The sequence below is a fragment of the Nilaparvata lugens genome, chromosome 3 (genome assembly GCF_014356525.2).
Source record: "Nilaparvata lugens isolate BPH chromosome 3, ASM1435652v1, whole genome shotgun sequence".
NCBI lineage: Eukaryota > Metazoa > Arthropoda > Insecta > Hemiptera > Delphacidae > Nilaparvata > Nilaparvata lugens.
In genome coordinates this window covers 68,105,716-68,131,364 of record NC_052506.1, presented here as the reverse complement: position 1 = coordinate 68,131,364, position 25,649 = coordinate 68,105,716, and the positions used below count along the sequence as shown (strand labels likewise).

The 25,649-nt window shown below is 34.7% G+C and overlaps 1 protein-coding gene across 2 annotated transcripts in view; it reads left to right on the top strand.

Annotated features, from left to right (window-relative positions):
• The window catches only part of LOC111049868 (flocculation protein FLO11), a 61,318-nt gene that overhangs the window by 26,434 nt on the left and 9,235 nt on the right, over positions 1 to 25,649 (top strand). The window contains exons 7-11 of one of the 2 annotated variants that reach the window (XM_039424382.1): positions 102 to 415; positions 3,555 to 3,801; positions 5,962 to 6,197; positions 23,272 to 23,449; positions 24,789 to 24,878. In XM_039424382.1, the coding sequence (XP_039280316.1) occupies positions 102 to 415; positions 3,555 to 3,801; positions 5,962 to 6,197; positions 23,272 to 23,449; positions 24,789 to 24,878 (1,065 nt within the window). The remainder of the gene's footprint in view (positions 1 to 101; positions 416 to 3,554; positions 3,802 to 5,961; positions 6,198 to 23,271; positions 23,450 to 24,788; positions 24,879 to 25,649) is intronic. The other variant, XM_039424383.1, reaches the window with a different exon arrangement.

Genomic DNA, 25,649 nt, shown 5'->3' with positions numbered 1-25,649 from the left:
TTCGAGTACAGAAATACAAACCAAAATTTAGAATTTAATTAGATTGAAACCCGATAAATAAGTACGTGCCAGTAAAGTGATCTACTTTTAAATTTGTGCAGACGAAGCAGCAGCCGCCGGCGCAGGAGGAATGCAGCGACAGTAGCCTGGAAACTGAGTCGTTTCTGCTGGCGACAGAGCGACTGGTGTCTGCGATGGCCGCCAGAGTGAGTCTGTCGCTGGACTCGGGCGGCGAGTCCGATGTGGACACCAGTCACAGTCAGCTGGCGGCTGCCAAGGTCACCACCCCCTCTCCTGCTGCGGCTGCCAGGCGGTCAGACAGCAGTGCTAGTGAGGGGTCGGCGAGGGCTGCTTCTGCCCCCACCCACTGCTCCTCTCCTGCCACCGCCACCACTCGATACAATCGCGCCTTCAGGTATTCACATCTTCTATATTATAACTAGTAGTTCTGTGAATAGTAGACCTCGCGCAGTTATAAACCACAACCTCCTCTTATACTGTCCATCATAATAAATCCTGTCTGTGTGTCGTGTCGGCGAGATGTCTGTGTGAAAACAACTAATGGCTGTTTGGGTTGGTGTAACAAAAATATCAAAATTGCTAACATCAAAAGCTAATCTCTATAAGACATACTGGCAATAGTTCAGCCTGAGTTGAAAACAGAGAAAATACTATGTTACTTTCAGTTATTAATTGCATGCGCTATTGCATGTAATTAATAGTGCATAAAATTTGCATGCAATGCCGCATACATTTAATAGTTCACACGACAGATGAATTTTTACCAAGCTACACTGATATATTTATTGCATGCAATTAATAATCCACTCGACAGCTGATTTATGATGAATAATATTCTACAGTATGATTTTTACGGTAATATTGGCGTTCGAAGGAGACTCCTTTTCCTTTTGTATTATCCTTAAAATGCAAAATTTCAAAAAACCTTGAATATACGTCGACGCAAAATTCAAAAAGGAACATACCTGCCAAATTTCATGAAAATATATAGCCACGTTTCGCCGTAAATGAGGAATTATAAACATATAAAAATAAATATAAACATATAAACATAAATATAAATATATAAACGTATAAACATAAAGAGAAATGCGTAATCGTCGACTTAATCTTTGACCTCACTTCTCTCGGTCAATAAAGGAAGGAATTGCCTTAAACATGTACGGTATACGAAATACACGAATGACGTATCATCACGTCTCAACAACTGAACTGATTAACTTGAAATTTTGCATGAAGATTCTGAATTTAGAGAGGATGCACATAGGCTTATTTTTATTGTTAATTATCAATTTATTCTAATCAGATAATTCATTCAATTTGTGATTCAAAGTTTACGTAACTATAAAAGCCCAACCAAACAGGGATTTCTCCAAGTGACTCCGTAGCTTAGTTGTTGTAGAGCGCACAGTTCTTGAATCGAAGGTTGCGGGTTCTAGACACTAGTAGTTCTGTGAACAGTAGACCTCGCGCTTAGTAAGTTACATTGACCTGTCGTTATGTTTTCTCAAAAATTAATAAATAATTTATCAATTTGAAATGTCTAGAAAAAATCCTAAATAAACATAGAGCTTTCTGTCCAAACGTACCGTGACGTGTCGTCCCGGAATGTGAGTGTGAGCGCTGTTATCAGGTCTGGCTGCAACTGTCTACAACGTTGATGGAAAGTTACATTTTCAAGATGTTCGATGTTTTTGAACGGGTAGTATTATAGTCAACTGTCTACTAACTTTGATGGAAAGATAAATTTTCAAGATGTTCGATGTTTTTGAACGGGTAGTATTATTGACCGAACGAAGTGAGGTCTAAGATTCAAGTCGATGGTTTGGCATTTCTCTTAATGTTTAAATGTTTATATGTTGCGCATTTACGGCGAAATGCGGTAATAGATTTTCATGAAATTTGACAGGTATGTTCCTTTTTAAATTGTGCGTCGACCTATGTACAAGGTTATTGGAAATTTTGCATTTCAAGGATAATATAAAAGGAGAAAGGAGCCTCCTTCATACGCCAATATCAGAGTAAAAATCAGACTATAGAATTATTCATCATAAATCAGCTGACAAATTACACAGATGTGTGGAGAAGCCAGTCTATTGCTATATTTCCATAAGGTATATAGTTTCAATCAGGTACTTGAAGATGAGAATACTGCGTGTGAGGTCTACTGTTCACAGAACTACTAGTAGTCCACTAGACAGCTGATTTATGTTGAATAATAATTCTAAAGTCTGATTTTTACGGTAATATTGGCGTTCAAAGGAGTCTCCTTTTCCTTTTGTATTATCCTTAAAATGCAAAATTTCAAAAAACCGTATGTATACGTCGACGCGAAATTCAAAAAGGAACATGCCGGGCAAATTTCATGAAAATCTATTGCTGCGTTTCGCTCTAAAAGCGGAACATAAAAACATAAATATAAATATAGAAAGACAAAGAGAAATGGAAAACCTCGACTTGAATCTTAGACCTCACTTCGCTCGGTCAATTAAGACATATCTCGAACCCTTTTCTTTTCCTGGAAAATCTTATAAAGATTATCCACGTAATTTTGAACAAAATGATAATAAATTATTCTACTTTTTTATGCTTCCTGGACATATGGAGATTGCATTTCACAACACCAAATTTTCCCCAGCATACTAGGATGGGTTACATACTAGTATTATAAAGGTGAAGACAGATATACGCGCCACGAACACGCTCCGATCATGAACGTTGCGCGAGATGTTACGGAAGTGGTTCGCGAGAGGTCACAATAATGTTTGCAAGATGATCGCGCGCTTGTCTTATTGTTGACTTCAATACGCTACAGCAATAACTAACCTCACAAATGTGAAATGTTTAACCCAGTTGATCGGGTGTCAAAATAAATGAAATATTCTCACCAGGATTGCTGGGTAGCCTTATAAAACTTTATGTTCATTAATGTTTTTATAATTAGATAATAAAATTGTGTTTATTGTATTTGTGTTAATGTTTTATTACAAAAGGTTATGTCTGTCAATGTTTCAAAAGGTGAAAGACTTGGTTGGGAGTTCGGCTTTTTTCTTTTAAATGCTAATATGATGATATTATTAAACATGTTCTCATAATTTTTTATCATTTAACTTTTCAAACTCATTAATTGATTATAATTTCATATTCTAACACAAATATTTTAACTGATTGAACAAAAACGTCAACCGCGCTGAACAAGCGGAAAGTTTCCTCAAAATATCTAAAAATAACCTGTTTCAAAAAATGACCAAAAATAACTCAAAGTTGAGTTATATTTGTGTCAGTTGACATGTGCCATTTTGACACTTGAAAAAGGTATGAGTGCTCGAAACTATAGTCCGTGCAAATTTTATTTTGCAGCATGAAGCTATATGGGCAATCCATTTTTTTCTTTTCCCTCATATTCTACTAGGCTCTTTTTTCATATTCCTCTTTCGGTTCTATTCCTTTTCCTTTATCTTTTTCCACTCGCCTCATTATCCACGTTGAATAAGGATGCATCACCCTGAAGGCATTTCAATTTGCTATTGCAGTATGAGGAGAGGACGCCTAGACGAGCCGGCCAAGAAGCCGGCAGTGGCGTCGGCGGCGGCAGAGAAGAAGCGAGTGACGCCGGTTCGACCGACGCCGACGCCAAAAGCGACGCCGGCTGCGCCAAGGCCGGTCAAGGCAAAGACGCCGGTTGTTGGCAAAGACACGGCTCCAACCCCCACCGCCGCCTTCTCCCGCACCGATTGCGGCCGTTTCAGCATGCGCACGCCCAAATCCAATGTGCCTCCGGTCAGTCATCTGAGATTTTTGCTTGGTCAATAATACATTTTAATTGCTTGTTCAGAAAAGTTCGATTTGTTCAGTTCTAGAACTTAGTTGCTGAAAAAAGAACTTATAGTTGCTGGGTAACGAAGTTGTACTTCTTACTAAGCAATTACATATTTAGTTGTTAAACAAGGAACTTAGTACTTGTTACTAAAGTCCGTGAGAAACTACTTTCAACACGACTCTTTCTCGAAGACGGAGAGGTCCGATACTCTATCCTTCACTAATCATAAGTGTAAACATAACCTATTTTTGGACAATTTCTTTTTAAATTTTGGAAAGGAACAGTTTTGGGCTTTAAGCCTGTTGTTCCTTTTCCAATCACTCATAATTGAGAATGATATTGTATGTATCAATCTATAAATAAAATAAATCACTCCCATTACCTAGCAGCGTTCTCCGTCTTTTGTATCTTTGTGAGAGACAACACTCCCCTCCAGCTATTGCTGGCAATGTTCCAAGTCGTTTAATGGTCAACAGGAATATTGGTTTGTCTATGTTACGGAGATGTTTTCATCACAAGAACGTGAAGCAAAATGACACGACGCATCCAATTGTGCGCAGGATTTCCGTCTGTGTCTATGCTACAAACTGTGGAAAGAGAAATGGGTTTCTCCTCTTCATGTTAAAAGTAATATCTCACAGACTTTAAGCACCTCTCTCAAATATTCGTTTCACACTCCAAAAATGTTCTTCTCCTTCACATACTAGTCCAGGCAACGAATGCTCAAAAAAAGGTATAGAGGGAAAAGTTTGGAACACAATTTTTAACCACGCAGCTTTTTCAAGGATAGTGAGGGTGTAAACATATCAACATTTCTCACTCCTACCCCCTGTGCTAAGGGGGTGGGGGTGGTTTGAAAGGACCATATTTTGGTTTTTTGTACATATCTCGAACAATATGCGTATATTGGAAATTTTTGTCGGATACAAAATTGAAGTTACAAATTAGCCTACAAGTTTCATTGGTAAAGTTTTTCTATATATCGTTTAGTTTTCTTGGTATGATCTCTCAAATGTGTCACATTTTCAAGAAAAACCCTTCCGGCTCAGATTTTTTCCTCTTTTTAGCCTCACATAACTTTTTAACGATTGAATGAAAAAATCCGTGCTAATCACGAGCTCATAGATCATCATATTCTCTTCAATTTCATGTATTATTTCATTATTTTACGCACCTCCCTACGATTGTTGCAGCCGTTAGCCTATAGTGTTGAGTGTAAAATCTAACAAAGTTTAACAACAATAGACCAATTGATAGGGAAATTTGGAGGGAACGTTTGGAACACAATATTTGACTTCACAGCTTTGTTTGGACTAGTTAGAAGGTAAACATATCAAAAGTTCTCATCCCTACCCCTTGTGCTTGAGGGCACAAGGGTGGCTTAAAAGTTTCCTTGTTTAATTTCTGGCTTACGCGCATGTTTCTTGGAAACAATGCTTTTCAGCAACATCAATAACTGAACAATAATGTAGCTAGATAAATTTCCAACTAGTTTTGTTCAGTAGAGTTTTGTGATATCTCCTTCTGTTCTCGAGATATTCACTTTTAAAAGTGTAAAATACTTGGAAAGACTGTTTTTCTTCCAACTTTTTGAACTTTCAGTGCTTATTACTCAACAATAATGCATCGAAAAAATAATTATTGAACGTTAGGTTGTAGAGGATTTAATTATATTTAATTTGATGTATTATTCCACCATGTTATGCTTTCCGTCAATTGTTACAGCAGCTTTAGTGTTGAGTGTGAAATTCTTAATTGTTTTTTGAAAAGTGAAAGTGAAATAACCTACATTTTGATTCGGACAGTGTAGTATAAATTAGAAATGGGGCAGTTTTGGTATTGAGCCTGTTGTGCCTTTCTTCATGTCAAGTACACAATGTGATAAATGAATTCATTTCAATTCTTTATTGCCAGAATTCAAAAATGCAACAAATCAAGGTTAATAAATCAACACTTATTACTATAAAATAAAATCAATTACAGTACCGAGAACTAAAAAACTAAAAATTGTTTCAGGCACCACAAACAAAATAAATTTATAAAAATAAATTTATAGTAATTCTAGTTTTTCGTATTGAGGGACTTTTTTAATTATTGAGGTGGTTTGTTGTGTTTGGCAGTCGCCGGCCGGGAAGAAAGAGTTGGGCGTGGTGAAGAAGAAGGGCAGTGCAGGACGCAGCAACTCGACGCTGTCCTCGAAGGAGGTGGAGTTCCAGAACTGGAAGCGGCGCAAGAGCTACGACCCGATGAAGGCGGCCGCCGAGGGCAAGAAGAAGGAAGCGGCGGCCAAGAAGCAGCACTATGCCGCCCCCGGAGGCGGCAACGTCATGACCAACTCGGCCACCACGCCCAAGAGGTGAGCACTGCTAGCAAATCTAGATTTGCTATCAAGATTGATAGCATTCATCTTTCCAACTTGATCAAGTTCCATGTACCTTCAACAACACATCCAGAGAACATTGTCTGTTCTCTGTCGATAGGTGCCGTACTATGGTAGGGTACTTTTCTCCAATTAATAGAACAACTAGATTGTATAATATGTATAGTAAGGATATGGATATATTTCATGATGGTCAGTCAAGCTTTAAACGAGGTATTCAGTACCTCCTGAATAATGTGAGCATGTAGCTCTCTCGTGAACGGGGATATTGATGGAAATTAATCATCAGCATGATTTATTTGCAAACTTAATTTGCATCATCACTTGGTCTTTGTTTGCATCATCATAATTATCATCTTCATTGAACTAATCATATTATTATGATGAGCATAATCATCATTAGCATCATCATCATCAATCAACATCTCCTGCACTTCCATAGTACCTTAATGAACATTTGTTTTTTTAGCTTTAAAATCTTTTTTCAGCTTTGTATTTTGTGTGTGTTTCTGTTTTATTTATTTGTAGTATTAGGTTTGTTGCAGTTGTGATAGTTTTTCGTTAGTATATTAATAAGACATTTTGAGTAATGCTTTTCTTTTTCATATTTCTTTAATAGTAAGTTTTAGTTCAATTACTATATTATAATTTAATTATATAATTATGCATGAGAATTTCCATTATATATCATAATTTATAGTACTTTGTCATTATTAGAATCTAAGTTGAGGAGTCAGTTGTGGGTTTCGACCTGTTGTCTCCAAAGAGATATTGTAAATAAATAAATAAATCAATCTGTAGTTTGAGTTAAACAAGTTGAGATTTCAACCGACAGAGTTTCCAGATTGTGTCAAGTGTGACTCAAATTCACAATTGAACCACACAGTGCAAGCTCACATGAATTAGACCTGTATCCTCAATTACAATTCGAGTTGTGACACCGGTGGCGTAGCCTCAAAACTTAACTTGGGCCATCTCTACTGGCAAATCAAATCCCTCCCCACAGTTATTTAAAAATTACCTTTCAAAAGTCAAAAACCTTTATTTTACGAGCCATAGACATTAAGGGCCGTTTTCGAGCTCGGGATTTAGCCAAGTTCTAGACTTTAAACACCTTCAGTAGCAATTCAGAAGTCGTAGAGAGAACATCGTTTTAATTGTTCGTCGTAGTTTAGTGGTCAACAAATTTTTGTGTGAGTGTACAAAAATTTCGTCAGTAGTGATAATTAGGTCAGAGCATTGAACTGTGTACAACGTTAAATACTGTAAATTCGATATGAAATGGGATCGCCAGAAAAACTTTCTCAGTTTCTAGCATCGGAGTTTGAGGAAAGTGAAAATACTAGATGTGAAAGTGATAATCCTCAAAAATCAATGGAGCCCAATAAAGATAATAATTTGGTTAACCAACTTTGGACTCTTGTCACGTTATTCTTAATATTTAAATAACGATTAGCCTCCTGCTTGGCATCAGTCGGTAAAGCATGAGATTTAATATAATTAGGGCGTGGTTTTCTAATAGTATTCAGTCTTAAAAAATCTTGATAGGCCTAGATATGGGCTTCTCCAATAACTCTTGTAATTCAATAATAATAAATATATATATATAAATGATACTTATACTATAGAGATGAGGAATATAAAATAAATTGCACACCATGAAAATTTTACACATATATTACATAAATAATGCAAAGATCAGTCGAGGCAAAAAATATATATAGAGCGATAAAAAATATAATATAAAAATAGAACAATATTTGAAATCAACAAAAATATCACAGGCTAACTTTATATTCTAGATTTATGGCACGAATCATTACCATGTGCCTTTATCTTGAAATCATATGCATTCTTTGGCATGTAGCTGTGACATGTACTTGCTAATACTTGTCGACTTGGATAATTCAATCATAAATATGTGCTCTAAGATCAGCTTGATAAATTAGCCACTAATAATCCAAATATATCTATATATTAAAATCTCTAGTATTTAGTAGATTTATTTGTATCGAATATATATTTTTATCTCAGGGTGTAAGATTCGGCACCTGACGGAATAGGTAGAGCCATTCATCTAGTGAATTAGAACCATGATAAATTATCGCAAATTGTATTGCAAAAATTAAATATTGTATGCATACGTTTGATAGCCTAGATTTCGTACTTCTTTGATTAAATAGAAATTTCTAAAATATTGATCTATATATTTTTCTTTCAATTAAATACCTTTAATACTAATTTTTACTTGCGCAAGTATTACTCTTATTAATTTCTTAATTTATAATAACCCTTTCGGCGAGCTAGCTTTGATCATCAGATTATTTCGAAGCACTAGGGCGCCCATCACTAAATTCAAATTTAAATCACTCACGTGTCGAAAATCTTCTTGTAAGCCGCCGATGTCGATCCAACTCCATGTGGTCCGGGAATATGGTAGCCGGAATCGTCTCCTCCAGGGGTTATAAATTTAATAAAAATGAAAAATGACTTCTGCTTCACAATAGCATCACGAAGTCTTTTAAGAAATTCAATAATTTACTTTAACTTTAAATTTTTACAAAATTATTAATAAGGTACTTCGCTCTAAAATATTTGGGGTCCTCTTATGGTGGCATCTGGCTGGCGAGTGCTGGTTCTTCCTTCTCAAGTTTTACAGATTCTCTTTCCGACTTTCAAATTAGCATAAAATTTAAATATCCCAATCCTCCGCCATTAATTCAAATAGATCTTACAAAAATGCCAAAATATTGCTTAGATTATATGATTAATAATTTCTTTGCATTCGAGCCATATTGATAACATAGATTACACAAATTTTTACACAAAACTAGTACATTTATATAAATATATATAAATATTTTTGAATCGGCCTACAGTTGCCGCCTATTAACTGCCGTTTTACTATTGGTGCATGCAAATTTTATTTAGTATTCATGCGCCTGGTAACTCTTATTTCCTGAATACATTAAATTATTTTTATTTGGTTTTTTATTTATGCTCTTTGCATGCTAGTTAATATTCTATATATTTATATTAATTCCATGCTACCTAATAATTAGCCACGTGGACGGGTGTTTTTTCACATTGCACACCATCCGAATGCAATAAAGCTCTGCCAAGGGGTTTTGGTCAGATTCTACGTTCTTCGGTTTGATCGATCTCTAGGTCACCGACCCGTGAATACTTCTACATAACCTCAATCTTCAAATATTTTATAAATAATATATTTATGAGTAGTAAACTTTCTTCAAATCCTTTTTAAGTTCTTGTACCATTTAGCCAGAACAAGCTGATGCTATCTTATCTTGATTATTATCTGCTTGGCGATATTAGCCAATTACTTTATTTTTAGACCTATTACTATTTCTGTTAGGGCTTTTCATCTACCCAGATTTAAGATGTTACACACGCCCCTGGGTTTGAATTCAAAATATTTGAGAATCACAATGTTTTTAATGAAAACCCACCCTTCAATACATTGATATACACTATACTTTATTTATAAATTATACTCTCCTACTTCTATCACATTTCGCAGTCATATTTGCTGCATCTCCTTTATACCTTTATCTAAAACAATAACAAATTCTCCTCCTCAACACACATAAAATATCATAAATATAAACTTCTAAACACATTCCTCCTGACAGCTCTTAAAACATAGTAATTTTTAAATTCGCCGCTTGCAGGGCTGCCAACTTAACTACACACATTTCATAATTCTCATAAATGATTCCTTTTAGACAATAATTTCGATTCATAAACTTCTGGGCTTATATCTTATAGTATTTCTTAGGTCTTAATATAAATAATTTTCTATACATCAGGTACAATACTTTCTTTTGCTAATGGCTCTTTGGTTTTGGTAACTGGTATTCACTTTAAATCTTTTCAGGTAACAAACGTGGCATAATTAAAAGTAATAAATATAAAAACATATAAATAAATATATCGACATTAATAAATATAATAAATAACAATAATAAATAACTCTTTGGGTACAGTACTTCTTTTTATAAACATATGTTCCACAGATATTACATTCATTTGATTTGGTGGCTTTGGTCAGCTGTTCGCTGTTCTACAATTCATAGTGTTACATGTTACAGCAGAATTTGCTATCGACTTTCATAACTAACCTAACTGCTCAATTTTTTCTCTTAAAAAGGTAATTAACAAATTTTAATTTTATTATCCCCGCTTGTGTCCTTTTTTATCTGATGTATATAATTTAATTACATATTTAAAAATTGTTCTTTTCCTTATTGCAGGCTTCTGACGGCTGGAAGGAATTAAAACATTGGATTGTTGCCACGAGGTCCTATACCAATTTTAAATTTATTAAGGAAGGTTAGTAATCGGTTTGATAATAATGTTTTCCTTGATTACTTATCATATTTTTTCAAATTTGACAATATAGCATGTAGAAAATGTTGTGATTTACTTGCATCTTCTTGCATTCTGTTTATAGATGTTGCTGTAGGCCGGTTGGTTATCTGCTGTTGATTGTTGAGGCTGTCCTATTATTAATCTATCCTTCATAAATTTAAAGCCCTTGTATCTGGTATACTTTTCTAAACAATTCCTTGTTTCATTCTTTTTCCAATCAATCTGTACTCTTAACTCATCCTTCCTTTCATTATCATTTAATATTCTTGATCTCGGTTCATTATAAATTAGTAGGCTCACAACAATAACTATTTTTATAATATTAACTTTCCATTCATCAATACTGGATTCTTTTAATAATAACAATATAATATTTTCCATCCTATCTACAACACAGTCTTTTATCCATATCACAGCCATTATTACAAATATTAAACACCATATACAAACATTTATTATCTTTTTAATAGCATAATCTCTCATCATATAATAACTATTCACTTCCATTTTATTAATATAACTTTTTATTGCTTCCATTCTTCTCAAACACCGTTTATCCTTTATTAGTTCCCACAAGTAATCCATTTTGTTATTGCCCATGCACGAATCCATATTTGTTCTATCAGTAGCTCCGTTTCTGTCACATTTCTTTGGCCTATTATTCCGGTCACATCGTTGATCATCTTCCTTAAAACGAATGTGCCGCGGATGCAGGTTGTTGGCTTCCTGTCCTCCTCGGTGGCGGTCCGGTGTTCTTCTTTGCCTCTTGAAGCGTGCATGCGGCCGGTATGCGCGCGCGCGGCTCCTCCTTTTCTTTCGCCTCCGGGCCTTGCGATGCATCTTCTTCTCCCGAATGCCGTCCTCCTCTTCCTTATGTCGGCCGTCCGGTGTCCTCGGGCGCTTCCGTCTCCGGGCCTTGCTGTGCATGCTCTTCTCCCTGGTGTCATCCTCTTGGTCCTCTATCCTGGGTTCATTGGGTTGCCTTGGTGGGGTCGAATGATGCGCGGGTGCGGTGGCGGACTCTTGATGCGCGGGTGTGACGTGCAGACACATGGTGGCGGTCTCTGGATATGCGGGCTGCTCTTCGGCGGGAAACAGGATACTTAAAATTGGTTGTTGCTTGCGGCTGGTTTTAATTGCATGTTTGGCGGCGATTTTTTGTGGTTGGCTGTCTTGTATGGGCTCCTGTGTGTCTGGTGGTGGGTTATCTTGTGTTTCTTGTAACAAAGTCTCCGGTAAATCATTTCTGAATGTGGTGTATGACGTTGAAATATCTTGATTTTCTTGGTTTGTTTCATTTGAGCTTGTGCTTGTTATATCGGGGGTATCATATAGTCCTGGTTTATTAGCTGTAGTTTTCTGTATATCTGGTGGCGGGTCGTTGGGTGCTGGGTTCCGGATTTTTTGTTGATTCAATCCTATTGCATGTGCTAATGTATAGTTTGTACTTATTTGATGAGGTGGCGGTTTGTAATTTCTATTATAATTATTCTGAGTGTAATCATTATTTGTGTTAAATCGATCATGGCCATAATAATAATTTCTTTCATAGGTTTGCTGTGGATAATGGTTTGTTTGACGATTCTGAAAACTTCTATTATTCCAGCTGTTATTTTGATTATGATTATAGCGGCGTTTAAATTGAGGGGTAGATCGTGAGCGATCATATGGTACTGATTCATAGGCTTGGCTGGTGTACTGATTAATTTTTGAATTAGGTTGATTCTGTGCATACATTTGATCTGACCGGTGATTTGATATTGCCATCATAGATTGTATATTGTATAAATAATCTATCAGCTGTTTGCAACTAGTTATTGGCTGTGTAGCCAATGCTGTTCTGACTTGGAAAGGTAGCTTTTTTACGATTATATTTGCTAAAACTGAATCACACATTGGCTCATCTAATTGAGCATTTTTCAGTTTAAGGGTATTAACAAAATTGATGGTGTGTCGTCTGTCCTAGAATTAAACTCACAAGCAATGATATTGGCTAGTGCATCCATTTGTCTATTTTTACTCCAATATTGTTCCAGGAAGCTGCACTGAACTCGTCTAACGTCCTGAATTCGTGATTATGGATCTGGAAGAATATCAGAGGTTCACCGCTTAACAAACTGGATAATCGAAGACGCCAAAAATTCCAAGAGGTGGTGTTAATGATTGAACTAGTTTTATCTGATCTATAAATTCTTTAGGTTGGAGATAGCGGTCTGTATTGTCAAAACGGCCTAATTCATTGAAACTGTGTAGTGAATCAAACGTTGCTATGGAATAGGCTCTATATTCTCGTGCGGAAATTGATGTATTTGATTTTCAAGTTGTATTAACTTCTCTTGGGCCTGTTTCCAATGACTAGAAGCTTCTGTTTCATTATCTACTACTTCGGCATTTAATTCAGATGAAAATAATTGCTGTTCTCCAACGGCTGTCTCCAATGAATTAAGTTGTATTATGTTTTGATTTATATCAGAATTTGGTGAGCTATTTCATGAATTTGCGAAGTGTTTTGTGCTGGTAGGTTATCTATTCTTTCGTTTAACTCACAAGTGACAGTATCTATTTTTGCTGTTAAATCGGTTGTAATTAGTTCTTGATTTTCAGCGGTAGATGCTGATATTGTGTCCGCAGTTTCCTTACCCGTTCTTACCGATATATCCTTCAATGATTCCCGCATTTCCTTCATTTCCGCCTTCAAGTCCTTCATTACCATGGTCATTGTTTTTTCTAAACTATTAGAAAATGACTTGATCATCCCCTCTACTATAACCCTTCTTATTGCTTCTTGGGAGACATTTAACGGTTTATTACTGTTCACAGGATTCTTGGCGGTGATTGAAGAGATCTGGGCGTTGGACTCCATCGCGCCCCCCTCAGCGTCGATCTCCGCTACTATCGCCGTCTGCAGTGTGTCTGCTACCTTACTCTGCGTGGACGAAAAGAGACTCATATTTTAAAAATGGATTAAGTGTCAAGTGTTTGTTAAAAAAGTGAAAGTTTTGGCCAACAAGGCATTAATAAGGACACAAATGAGGATAGGCCTATGGACATTACAAGCCAGGTAACCTATTTATTACTTAAGCTCTTAAAATATAATAATACTATTCATTGATTTCTGACTAGCAGTTTAGGCCCATAAAATATAATAGCTCTCTCTATAAACATGAATTTTTTTTTTTTTTTTTTTTTTTTTTTTTTTACAGTACTAATAATATAAAATTTTCTTTAAAACATATAATTTCTCTCTATTTAAAGCTATTGTTTCCCCAAAAAGTAATACAAATTTTCCTTCGCCAGTTTTCCTCACAACTCGTATAAGTTATCTATAATTTTCTGTATGGTTATTGACTTAATTTCAAATAATTATACAATGGGCTTGGCTCTCATCGTCAGCCCCACGTTGGGCGCCATGTCTTTCTGTCACGTTATTCTTAATATTTAAATAACGATTAGCCTCCTGCTTGGCATCAGTCGGTAAAGCATGAGATTTAATATAATTAGGGCGTGGTTTTCTAATAGTATTCAGTCTTAAAAAATCTTGATAGGCCTAGATATGGGCTTCTCCAATAACTCTTGTAATTCAATAATAATAAATATATATATATAAATGATACTTATACTATAGAGATGAGGAATATAAAATAAATTGCACACCATGAAAATTTTACACATATATTACATAAATAATGCAAAGATCAGTCGAGGCAAAAAATATATATAGAGCGATAAAAAATATAATATAAAAATAGAACAATATTTGAAATCAACAAAAATATCACAGGCTAACTTTATATTCTAGATTTATGGCACGAATCATTACCATGTGCCTTTATCTTGAAATCATATGCATTCTTTGGCATGTAGCTGTGACATGTACTTGCTAATACTTGTCGACTTGGATAATTCAATCATAAATATGTGCTCTAAGATCAGCTTGATAAATTAGCCACTAATAATCCAAATATATCTATATATTAAAATCTCTAGTATTTAGTAGATTTATTTGTATCGAATATATATTTTTATCTCAGGGTGTAAGATTCGGCACCTGACGGAATAGGTAGAGCCATTCATCTAGTGAATTAGAACTATGATAAATTATCGCAAATTGTATTGCAAAAAATTAAATATTGTATGCATACGTTTGATAGCCTAGATTTCGTACTTCTTTGATTAAATAGAAATTTCTAAAATATTGATCTATATATTTTTCTTTCAATTAAATACCTTTAATACTAATTTTTACTTGCGCAAGTATTACTCTTATTAATTTCTTAATTTATAATAACCCTTTCGGCGAGCTAGCTTTGATCATCAGATTATTTCGAAGCACTAGGGCGCCCATCACTAAATTCAAATTTAAATCACTCACGTGTCGAAAATCTTCTTGTAAGCCGCCGATGTCGATCCAACTCCATGTGGTCCGGGAATATGGTAGCCGGAATCGTCTCCTCCAGGGGTTATAAATTTAATAAAAATGAAAAATGACTTCTGCTTCACAATAGCATCACGAAGTCTTTTAAGAAATTCAATAATTTACTTTAACTTTAATTTTTACAAAATTATTAATAAGGTACTTCGCTCTAAAATATTTGGGGTCCTCTTATGGTGGCATCTGGCTGGCGAGTGCTGGTTCTTCCTTCTCAAGTTTTACAGATTCTCTTTCCGACTTTCAAATTAGCATAAAATTTAAATATCCCAATCCTCCGCCATTAAATTCAAATAGATCTTACAAAAAATGCCAAAATATTGCTTAGATTATATGATTAATAATTTCTTTGCATTCGAGCCATATTGATAACATAGATTACACAAATTTTTACACGGAAACTAGTACATTTATATAAATATATATAAATATTTTTGAATCGGCCTACAGTTGCCGCCTATTAACTGCCGTTTTACTATTGGTGCATGCAAATTTTATTTTAGTATTCATGCGCCTGGTAACTCTTATTTCCTGAATACATTAAATTTATTTTTATTTGGTTTTTTATTTATGCTCTTTGCATGCTAGTTAATATTCTATATATTAATATTAATTCCATGCTACCTAATAATTAGCCACGTGGACGGGTGTTTTTTCACATTGCACACCATCCGAATGCAATAAAGCTCTGCCAAGGGGTTTTGGTCAGATTCTACGTTCTTCGGTTTGATCGATCTCTAGGTCACCGACCCGTGAATACTTCTACATAACCTCAATCTTCAAATATTTTATAAATAATATATTTATGAGTAGTAAACTTTCTTCAAATCCTTTTTAAGTTCTTGTACCATTTAGCCAGAACAAGCTGATGCTATCTTATCTTGATTATTATCTGCTTGGCGATATTAGCCAATTACTTTATTTTTAGACCTATTACTATTTCTGTTAGGGCTTTTCATCTACCCAGATTTAAGATGTTACACTCTAAAGGCATCTTTTGAAGATTGGGGCACAAAGCTGTATGATAAGAAAAAAATATGTCAAGCAGACTATAAAGAATTTCTTGTGCTTTGTGAGAATCTTGCAGTAATCGCAGGGAAAACCGAAGTGAGCAGTGAGGGAAACGCGCAAAATACAAAGGTAGATGAAAGACTTAACATGATTGAAAAACAAATTGAGAAGCTTTCATCAAGTCTGATAGTTTCAACTCCAATCAAGAAGCCTAGCTACGCCGAGATGGTCCAACTACCCAAGAAGAAAGAAGAAAAGAAGCCAGGAGAAACAAAGGAGAAATCCAGTGAGCAGAGGAGCCGGCCGGTTCCTAAGGATAAGACTATCCTAATAAAGCCGAAGGAGATCCAGGAACGGAAAAACAGACCAGCGAGAACCTGAAAAAAGTTATTAAAAAAACTATGTCTATCGAGAACTCTTTGAAAGTTAAAAAAGCAATCAATGTGAATGGCGGAGGAGTACTTCTTGTGATGGACTCTAGTGTAGATAAAAATAAAATTTTTAGCGATTCTACGCTACAAGATGCTAAATTCGAGGTAAGTGAGCCACCTTAAATTAAACCTAAATTGGTAATATACAATGTCCCTGCCGAGTGGAGTCAAGAAGAAATAGTTAGCGATATTTTCAATAGGAACTTTCAAGATTATATTTCACTTGAGAAATTCAGAAATTCTTTTAAACCAATTTTCAAGATATGCCCAAAAGATAGGAAGCAGGTTAACTGGGTTGTAGAATGCGCAGCAGATATTAGAAATAAATTAAAAAATATGAGAAGAGTATTTATAGACTGGTCATCAAGCAATGTAAAAGACTTTGTATCAGTAAGTAGGTGTTTCAAATGCAATGGACTTGGCCACATCGGACGTTTCTGTTCCCAGGAACACAACACATGCAGCCACTGTGCAGAGACCAATCATGATATCAAGTCGTGTCCAAATCTAAATAAACAACCAGTATGTATAAACTGTAAAAAACGTAACAATCCAGCTAACCACAAAGTAAGTGACAAAAACTGTCCGGAGTATGAAAAGGCGCTGAGGAAGGTTGTTGAAAAGACCGACTATGGGTATTAAAAAGATTTTTCTCGGTGCCTTGCAACACTTCAGTAAACAGAAAGTTTCTATTGTTACACAAAATAATATTACCAATAAGAATATATGTGAAACACTAGATACATTTAAAATGTTCAACATGACTGTTAAAACCCCAAAAAGTAGAATCAATCTTGTTTATAATTATGGTGAATATGTAGATTTAGTTATCTCGTTTGCATGTAAAGAAGGAGACAGCATGATGTTATTTAAGGGGCTTTCAAAATTCTTACAATGCTCCAAAATTGATTTTAACGAATGGTTACAACTTCCTAACACTGAGGTAAAATATGTTAAGGCCTTTTCTGTAGAATCTCACTGTCCGGTATTCATTGTAGAAGCAAGCAAACAAGCTCAACTAAGATTTAATAATATGCTTGCTCTACTTAACAGGTGGAGTTTGGATAATTACCCTTTAGTAATAGAAATTGATATTTTTAACTATTCAATTCAAGATAATATACCGTCAATAAGTATGCTGAGTTCTGTCCTTGAAAATGAAGCCCTTCGCTTTGTATTTTATAATCAAGGGATTAGAAATATTGATTACTTGGAAATACCCAGTCAATTTAATAACAGCGATACTGAGTATCCTGCTGGTTTATTTGAGGGTATGTCAAAGTACGAAAGATATATTAATACAATGATAGACCTGCGTAATCTCCTTGAAAAGGCGGATGCTGAAAATGCTAAAATATATAAAGAAGTTCTCAATAGTATATACAAAGACGTAACGAACAAAACAATTGATGCTGTGAAGAGAAAAAATATGAACATATTTGATAATGATATGAAGAAATTTTTATTCAAAACAAACACTTTTTACAGAATGGGGTATAGTCTAGAAGAAGGAGGCAAATATGTTGAATTCCTAGAAGCCGAAAATAAGTTCAAAACCACTGAAAAATACATATTAGTCACTAAAGATACAGAACTTATGCTGGATGGCGAGCTAATAACTAAAATGAATAAAATACACATCAACAAGCCTCTTTTCCCACAAGTCAGTTGGATAGAAGGAGTACCTGGCTGTGGAAAATCTACATATATCATAAGAGAACACACGCCAGGAAAAGATCTAGTATTAACTCAAACTAGAGCAAGCATTGAAGATATAAGAGAATCAGTCTCAAGACGTTACACAAAAGAGAACTTATCTATCCAGCTTAAATTAGATTATAGGACAGTAGCATCCTACATAATTAATAATTCGGGCAAAAAATATGAAAAAGTTTACATTGATGAGGGACTAATGATGCATGCGGATACATCGGATTTATTGCAGAATTGAGTGGAGCAACGGAATTATAGTAGTAGGTGACTCCAACCAGATACCTTACATAGAAAGATCTCCAGTAGTTACCAAGTGGAACAGAATTTCAGATTTCTGTGAGCCTGAGGAATATATAACAATGACTAAGCGGTGTCCTGTAGATGTCTGTTTTGCCCTTCAATCATTCTACCACGAAATCAGCACAAAAAACCCCAAATAAAATCTATACTTCCAACTTTCAAAAACGGCGAAACTCATCAGCTAAAGGAAGATACTCTGATACTGACATTTACGCAAAAAGAGAAACAATTCTAGTAATTCAATGAAAAAATATAAGTCTCAAAGAATTAACACAATTCACGAAGCACAGGGGCTCACATCAAAGGATGTAGTATTAGTGAGAATTGACACAAGAGACAATACAATTTATAACAGTGTGCCGCATGCTATTGTTGCAATATCCAGGCATACAGAAAGTTTCAGGTATCTAACAACAGGCTACAATGATGCAGTTCAGGACATAATTGATAGAGTGAAGGACAGGACAGGAGAAGAGCTTTTGTCATGGAATCGAGAAAGGTTGTTGAAAGGAGAAGCTAATACTAACAAAATTGATCATGGCTGATATCGATGAAATCCTTACATCACTGGAAACTGATAACTTCACTCCAGAAATCGATGACTACATTAATTTTGTTCCTTCCATAAATGGAAAAAATGTTGAATTTTTAAATATTTCTTCAACTAATATCCGTAGCCTCCATGCAAATTTCAACCAGCTCATTTGTTGTATAAACAGCTTAAAAACTGATATACATTTAATTGTTCTAACCGAAACTTGGCATACCGAGAACATGCCATTCACTTACAAGATCTCAGGTTTCACCGAAGTAAATAAATGCTCAAAGATGAACAAATGCGACGGTCTGTGCATTTATGTTAGAGATAATATTGATGTCTGTGAGATTGCCTGTAACATAGTTGATGCCAACTCTTTGTGCTTGGAATTGAAAATGTCGGATGAAAAAATTTTTAGAATTATAGGAATTTATAGATCACCTAGAAATCAAAACACTGAGAATTTTATCAGCAGTCTAAATAACTTCCTCGATAATATACCTAATTCAATAACTGTTTGCATGGTTGGTGATATAAATATTAATATTCAATCAACTAGCACACAGGTTCAGGAATACCTGCATATTTTACTGAGCAGAGGTTATAAGTCTTATATAAATGGGAGTACTAGAGTCTCGACCACAACTGAATCGTGCATAGATCACATATTTTTCAAAAATAACAGCAAATTCAACTATATTTTTGGAAATATTTTCAAAACAACAATAACTGATCATTATTCTGTACTATTACACTTGGGTAATGAGAAAAATCCTGAAACCACTTCACATAGAAACAGGCCTACAAATAACGTTAAAATTGCATACAACTACAAACTAATTGCTGAAAAATCGGAAAAAGAAAATTGGAATACTATTTTTGGAAATGATGATACTATAGATACCCTAGTTGACAATTTTGTGGATCGTATAAATGGTTTTATGGATTCAAGTAAAACTGAGAAGTATATTCCTCGCCGAAAGCGTCCCTTAAAACCTTGGATTACGGACGGAATAATAAGATCAATTATTATACGGGATAAAATGCATGATAAAATAAGAAAAGGCCCTGCAGATGCTGATTCGATAAATACATACAGAGTTTATCGTAATACATTGAATAGACTCATAAGTGAGGCGAAGGATAACTATTATAGGGATAAAATAGAACAATGTAACACCAATAGTTCAAAGCTTTGGAGGTGTATTAATGAGGAAAGAGTGTTGTAAAATTGGAGTTGATGCCAAGAGGTTGAATGACTTTTTCACCAATGTTGGGGAGAGACAGGCTAAAACTATAAACAATGATCCCACAAGCTCTCCAAATTTCAATTTCAACAACGATGTAATTGAAACTCCTCTACCGAATTCCTTCTTTATGAGACCGACAAACTTCAATGAAGTTCAAGCGACAATAAAAGAGCTGAAAAATAACTGCACCCCAGGCTTGGATAATCTCAATAACAAAGTACTCAAACATATAAGCCACACTATTTCACAGCCGCTTTCCGTGATTTTCAACAAATGCTTTGAACAAGGCTACTTCCCTAAACATTTCAAAACCGCCAAGATAAAACCTTTATTCAAGCAAGGAGATCCCTTGGACCCAAGTAACTACAGACCAATCAGCCTTATTAGTAATCTAGCAAAAATCATGGAGAAAATTATAAAGAAGAGATTAGTTGTGTATTTGAACAAGCATAAAATAATAGATAAGAATCAATTTGGATTCCAGACTGCGAAAAGTACCGAAGATGCGTTAATTGAATTTTCTAATACTGTTTCACAAAACTTGAATTCCAATTACAAATCTATAGCAGTTTTCCTGGATATTAAAAAAGCCTTTGATACTATACCACATAGTTTTCTTTACAATAAACTCGAAAGATATGGCTTTAGGGGAATATTTCTAGAACTCATAAAGAGCTACTTGAGAGATAGAACCCAGTCTTTAACAATCGACGGACTTACTGATGTCTCCAAAATGACCTCCTACGGTTTGCCTCAGGGAACGGTACTATCACCAATCCTCTTTATATTATATGTCAATGACTTATTAAAGCTGAAATTAAAAAACGCCACAACTATATCATTCGCAGATGACACTGCAGCTATTTTCCATGGGGAATCTTGGACTGGGGTACATGAAATTGCAGAACAGAACTGTTTGCTCATAAAAAATTGGTTGGACAGAAACACCCTGAGCCTGAACATTGAAAAAACCAATTACATCACCTTCGCATTCAATACAACTGGTAAACCTGATGAGAATTTAAATCTGAAACTCCACTCAAACTGCAACAATAACTGCACCTGCCCTACTATAAAAAGAGTCAAAAGTACCAAATATCTAGGTGTCCAAATAGATGAAAATTTGAAGTGGGACATACACATAAAATTTATTTGCAGAAGAATGAGATATCTATCCTATAAATTCTACGAAGCAAAAAAATTCTGAACTCAAAACATCTAAAAATGGTTTACTTTGCACTGGTCCAGTCCATAATTCAGTATGGTATATCCGTATGGGGGGGCTGTTATAATTCTCACTTAGAAGAGCTTTTCATAATTCAAAAATCAATAATCAAAACAATTTTAAATAAACCCAGACTTTACCCAACCGACTTGACTTTCAAAGAGTTTAATGTGTTAACAGTTAGGCAGTTGTACGTAATAAATGTAGCGAAATATATAATCAAACATAAAGCTAATTTTCCTTGCACAAATAACACAATCAATAACCTGTACAATCTGAGACCCTCCTCAAATAAGTATCTTATGTACAATACAAACATTGAAACCATCAGAAGACAACTTATATATTTAAGCACTAAATTGATAAATAAAATTCCTGAAGAATATATCTGCTGCGCGAAATTGACTAAAAAAATAAAACATGATATTAGTATTTGGATTAAAACGAACTATTTTTTCTACCTGTAAATTAAACAAAGTAAAAGAGGAACTTAGTGTTTTTGTGTGCTCACTTACCAATCTAGTGTGGACCTTTTTATTTATTTTTCTTTATTAAATTAACTATCCTTTCATCCCACCTCACCTTTTTTCCTAATCCTTTATTTTCCCTCTCAAGGATTGAAAGCCTTCCTAGTACATGGGTAACCATAGTTGGAAGAGCTTCAATCCCACCCCTTTACACCAAATTCTGAATTAGCATCTTGTACGGACATTTTTTTTGTATTAATTTTGCTAGTTGTTTGTTTGTTCTTGTTGTAATTTAATATTACTTGTATTTTATTTATGTATGTAAAGGAATCAGAAAATTGGCTTTCCGAAACGGGGCGTAGTCGCAGTCCACGTTTAAATCAAATTTCGAAAAACTAGAAAAATGAATAAAGAGAAAATAGTGTAAAGTTTCAGCTATTTTAAACTATTTATGAATGTTTCATTTCGTCAAGGAAAAACGTTTCCAATTATAGAAATGAGAAAATAAAGATTATCATAAAAACTGCGACTACGCTCCGTTTCGGAAAGCCAATTTTCTGACTCCAGCTGTTTAAAGTCTAGAACTTTAGCATGGAAACCGACCCTAAGTCTGATAACTTAGAAAATTCATAATAGGCTTGCCAGATCAAATTTTTGCCAAAAGGATTATGAACAATAAAAGATACTTGTAAAAACAACGAACTACAACAGATTAAACCAAAACTGGCAAAATATAACTTCAAACAATATCATTCCAGCTTTCTAAGCGTGTACCCAACTAGCATCGGCTGTTGTCGCCATTGTTGGGACGAGAGTCCCCATTGCTCTCGCATGAGCGAAGCTTGGACTCCGATTCACTGCTATGAAAAAGCCACCTACTCAATCTCGCAACTCCTCCTTCGAGAATAACATGACATTATAGGCTGACATTATAGGCCACTAGACTACTGCTCAGAATAAGATAGCTTTACGTGTATGGCCTCGTTGCGCCGCGCCGCATCGCACACGCTAAATTTGAGTTGAAACTTGAAGCCACTACTGTTTTAACAAAACCTTCTACTTCTTTGAATGATACATGTGCAATAATATTTATTTCTTAGAACTAGTTGGGCTTCCTAGCTAGCCTTGAGAATAGCCACTGTGTAGTAAACACACTATAGTAAACGCGACCATAGCTTGATCCAATCCTGGATTGAGTTGAACCAAATTCCAAGAATAAATCTCAACGATCAATTATTATTAAAACTAAATAGAAAAATAAGATTGAAATGTTGTTGGTGTTTGTATGTCACAGTCCTGTGAACCCAGTGCTTAGATCTGCCTCATTCCACGGCACTCGGCAGTTAACCATGCCTTCCTCATCGGACGAAGAAGAGGAAGAAGAAGAGGAGGAGGAGGAGGAAGAGGAAGAAGAAGTGGTTGGTCCTGTAGCTGTCGAAGAAGAGGATTGGCCAGCTCCGTCCGCGCCCAGGGTAAATACATTTTTACAAAAATGTACTAATTTTTCAAATTTTACCCATAACCTAGGTGTGGTACCCCTTTCTCTAGAAATAACTTTCGAAAGCAATTCCTATTAGCTAATTCTCATTAACAACTTGATTAAATTTCAATTTAAAGACAGTACTTTATCGTAGCTTTGTAGTTTTGTAATATAAGAAATTAAATTAGATATCCTGGGCTTCATTTCATAATACTTGGAATTATTGGATCTCCCAAGTTGAAATTTCAGATTCATAACACTGTAGGATATTTTAATCATTTCTAAAACAGCTTGTATAAAATAAGCATCAAGTAGGGTTCAGACTTCGAAGTCAAAGTCAGTTGCCTTTAACAAGGCTTGTTCAAAGTCAGCACTTATAAGGAATTTTAATGTCATTCTGATTATTAAAGGATTCTTCCTTTTTTAAAGGACTGAACAAGATTCAATTAATTTGTTGAAAAAATTGTATTAATTACTTCAAATCACTTTAGAAAAAATAATCTGAACCATAACGTGCACTTCAAAATGGTTGAAGTCAAATGGAAAGGATATTTTCACATAATGTTGAAAATGTATGTTCTATTCCTCTCTTTCTTCTCCAACTAGTGATTAAACTGTTAATAAATACTATTTAGAGTAAGTAAGTAGTTCAGTTTGAAAACCTCACATACTCTTTCCTGGTAATAAAAATATTTGGTAGTTCGTTATAGAATAGAAATAGAATTTTATGAAAATTTGTAGTAGTCTTGTGTTGGTAATACATATTGGAAAATTGTAGTGCCTTCCTCGTAGCCTCCAGTTCATTTGGCTGAACTTGACAAAATAATTGAATTATTTCCTAGGTATAGTCCTCAGTTTCAGATTGATGAACTTGATTAAATGACATAGCTTTTATCAATATGTTAGAAACTTTAGACATTTAACTATAAATTACAGTGCTATAATTTTCCTCTCGTTTATATTTTTGAAGATAATATTGATGGTAATGATAGATAAAAACAAATATTTTACTGATAATTAATTAGAATAATTATTTGAACAAAATGAATTAATTCTTTAGACACAATTCGTTCATATTTTAAATGTATATTGATAGGTTTCTCTAAATTCTCAATACAGATAATTTTTTTAATTGCTGAGTAACTACTCTTCAATTTTATGTTGAAAGTTCTGTTTGTGTATTATGAAATTGCTAATACAGTTAACAAACACTTTGATGATAGATTTGGTATTTTATATCCTCATTTCTTCCTATTGATTAATGCATGCTTTCCTTATTGCTTTTTGAGTGCTGAGTGCATTTTAGTTTTCTATTGAGTGCTGCTTTACAGACTTCTCTGGAATCAACTCCTAGAGGAAGTCGCGTTTCCCTCTACAGCAATACATCGAATTCATCGCTTAGAACACGCCCTAAACTTGAGGTAATTACTCTTTATTTGCATGTTGATGTCGTTATCACTTCAACAATGTTAACATCCATTTCACAGGGACTCGTTCCTATCAGGTTTTGAAGTTTTTGAAAATTTAACATGAAAATAGAAAATATAACCTTCACCTGGGCTATTCATTAAAATTAGTAAGTAAACTTTGGAACCGGCTATTTCTGGGTTACCATTGTGTTGATTTGTTGAATAAATAGTTTTATTACAACTATTTCTGATTCCAATAAGATAGAATTAATATTAATAGAATACTCTTCACTTGGACTTTTTCAAATTCTTTGAACTTGAGATTATTGTTATTTGGCGAATCGAGTCAGTACCACTCTCAAAGTTTGGCTTCCATTGTATACTACTCTTTGTTGTAATATGTATATATTATTATATTCGATTAGAATTTCAGAGATTAATAATTTATCCATTTATAATTTTCTTAGTTGCATTCGATGGATTTCAACAGGCTACTACTACATAATACACGGTGTCCCACGAAGAGGTTTACACGTTTAATTTTATATTACGTGTCCATTCATGCACCGAACGTTCTCAAATTTTACTCAGTTTACAAAGTAGGTTCTAAAAATATTCTGGGAAAATTCCAGCCGCCTAACCTTGATAGGAATGAAATGGTGGCATATTGAAAATTTTACCAATTTGCTTTCTGGAAAAACTACTGCCGCCATTTTGTTTCTACGAAGGTTAGGGAGCTGAAATTTTCCCAGAAAATCTTTATATTTTTAGAACCTATTTTTG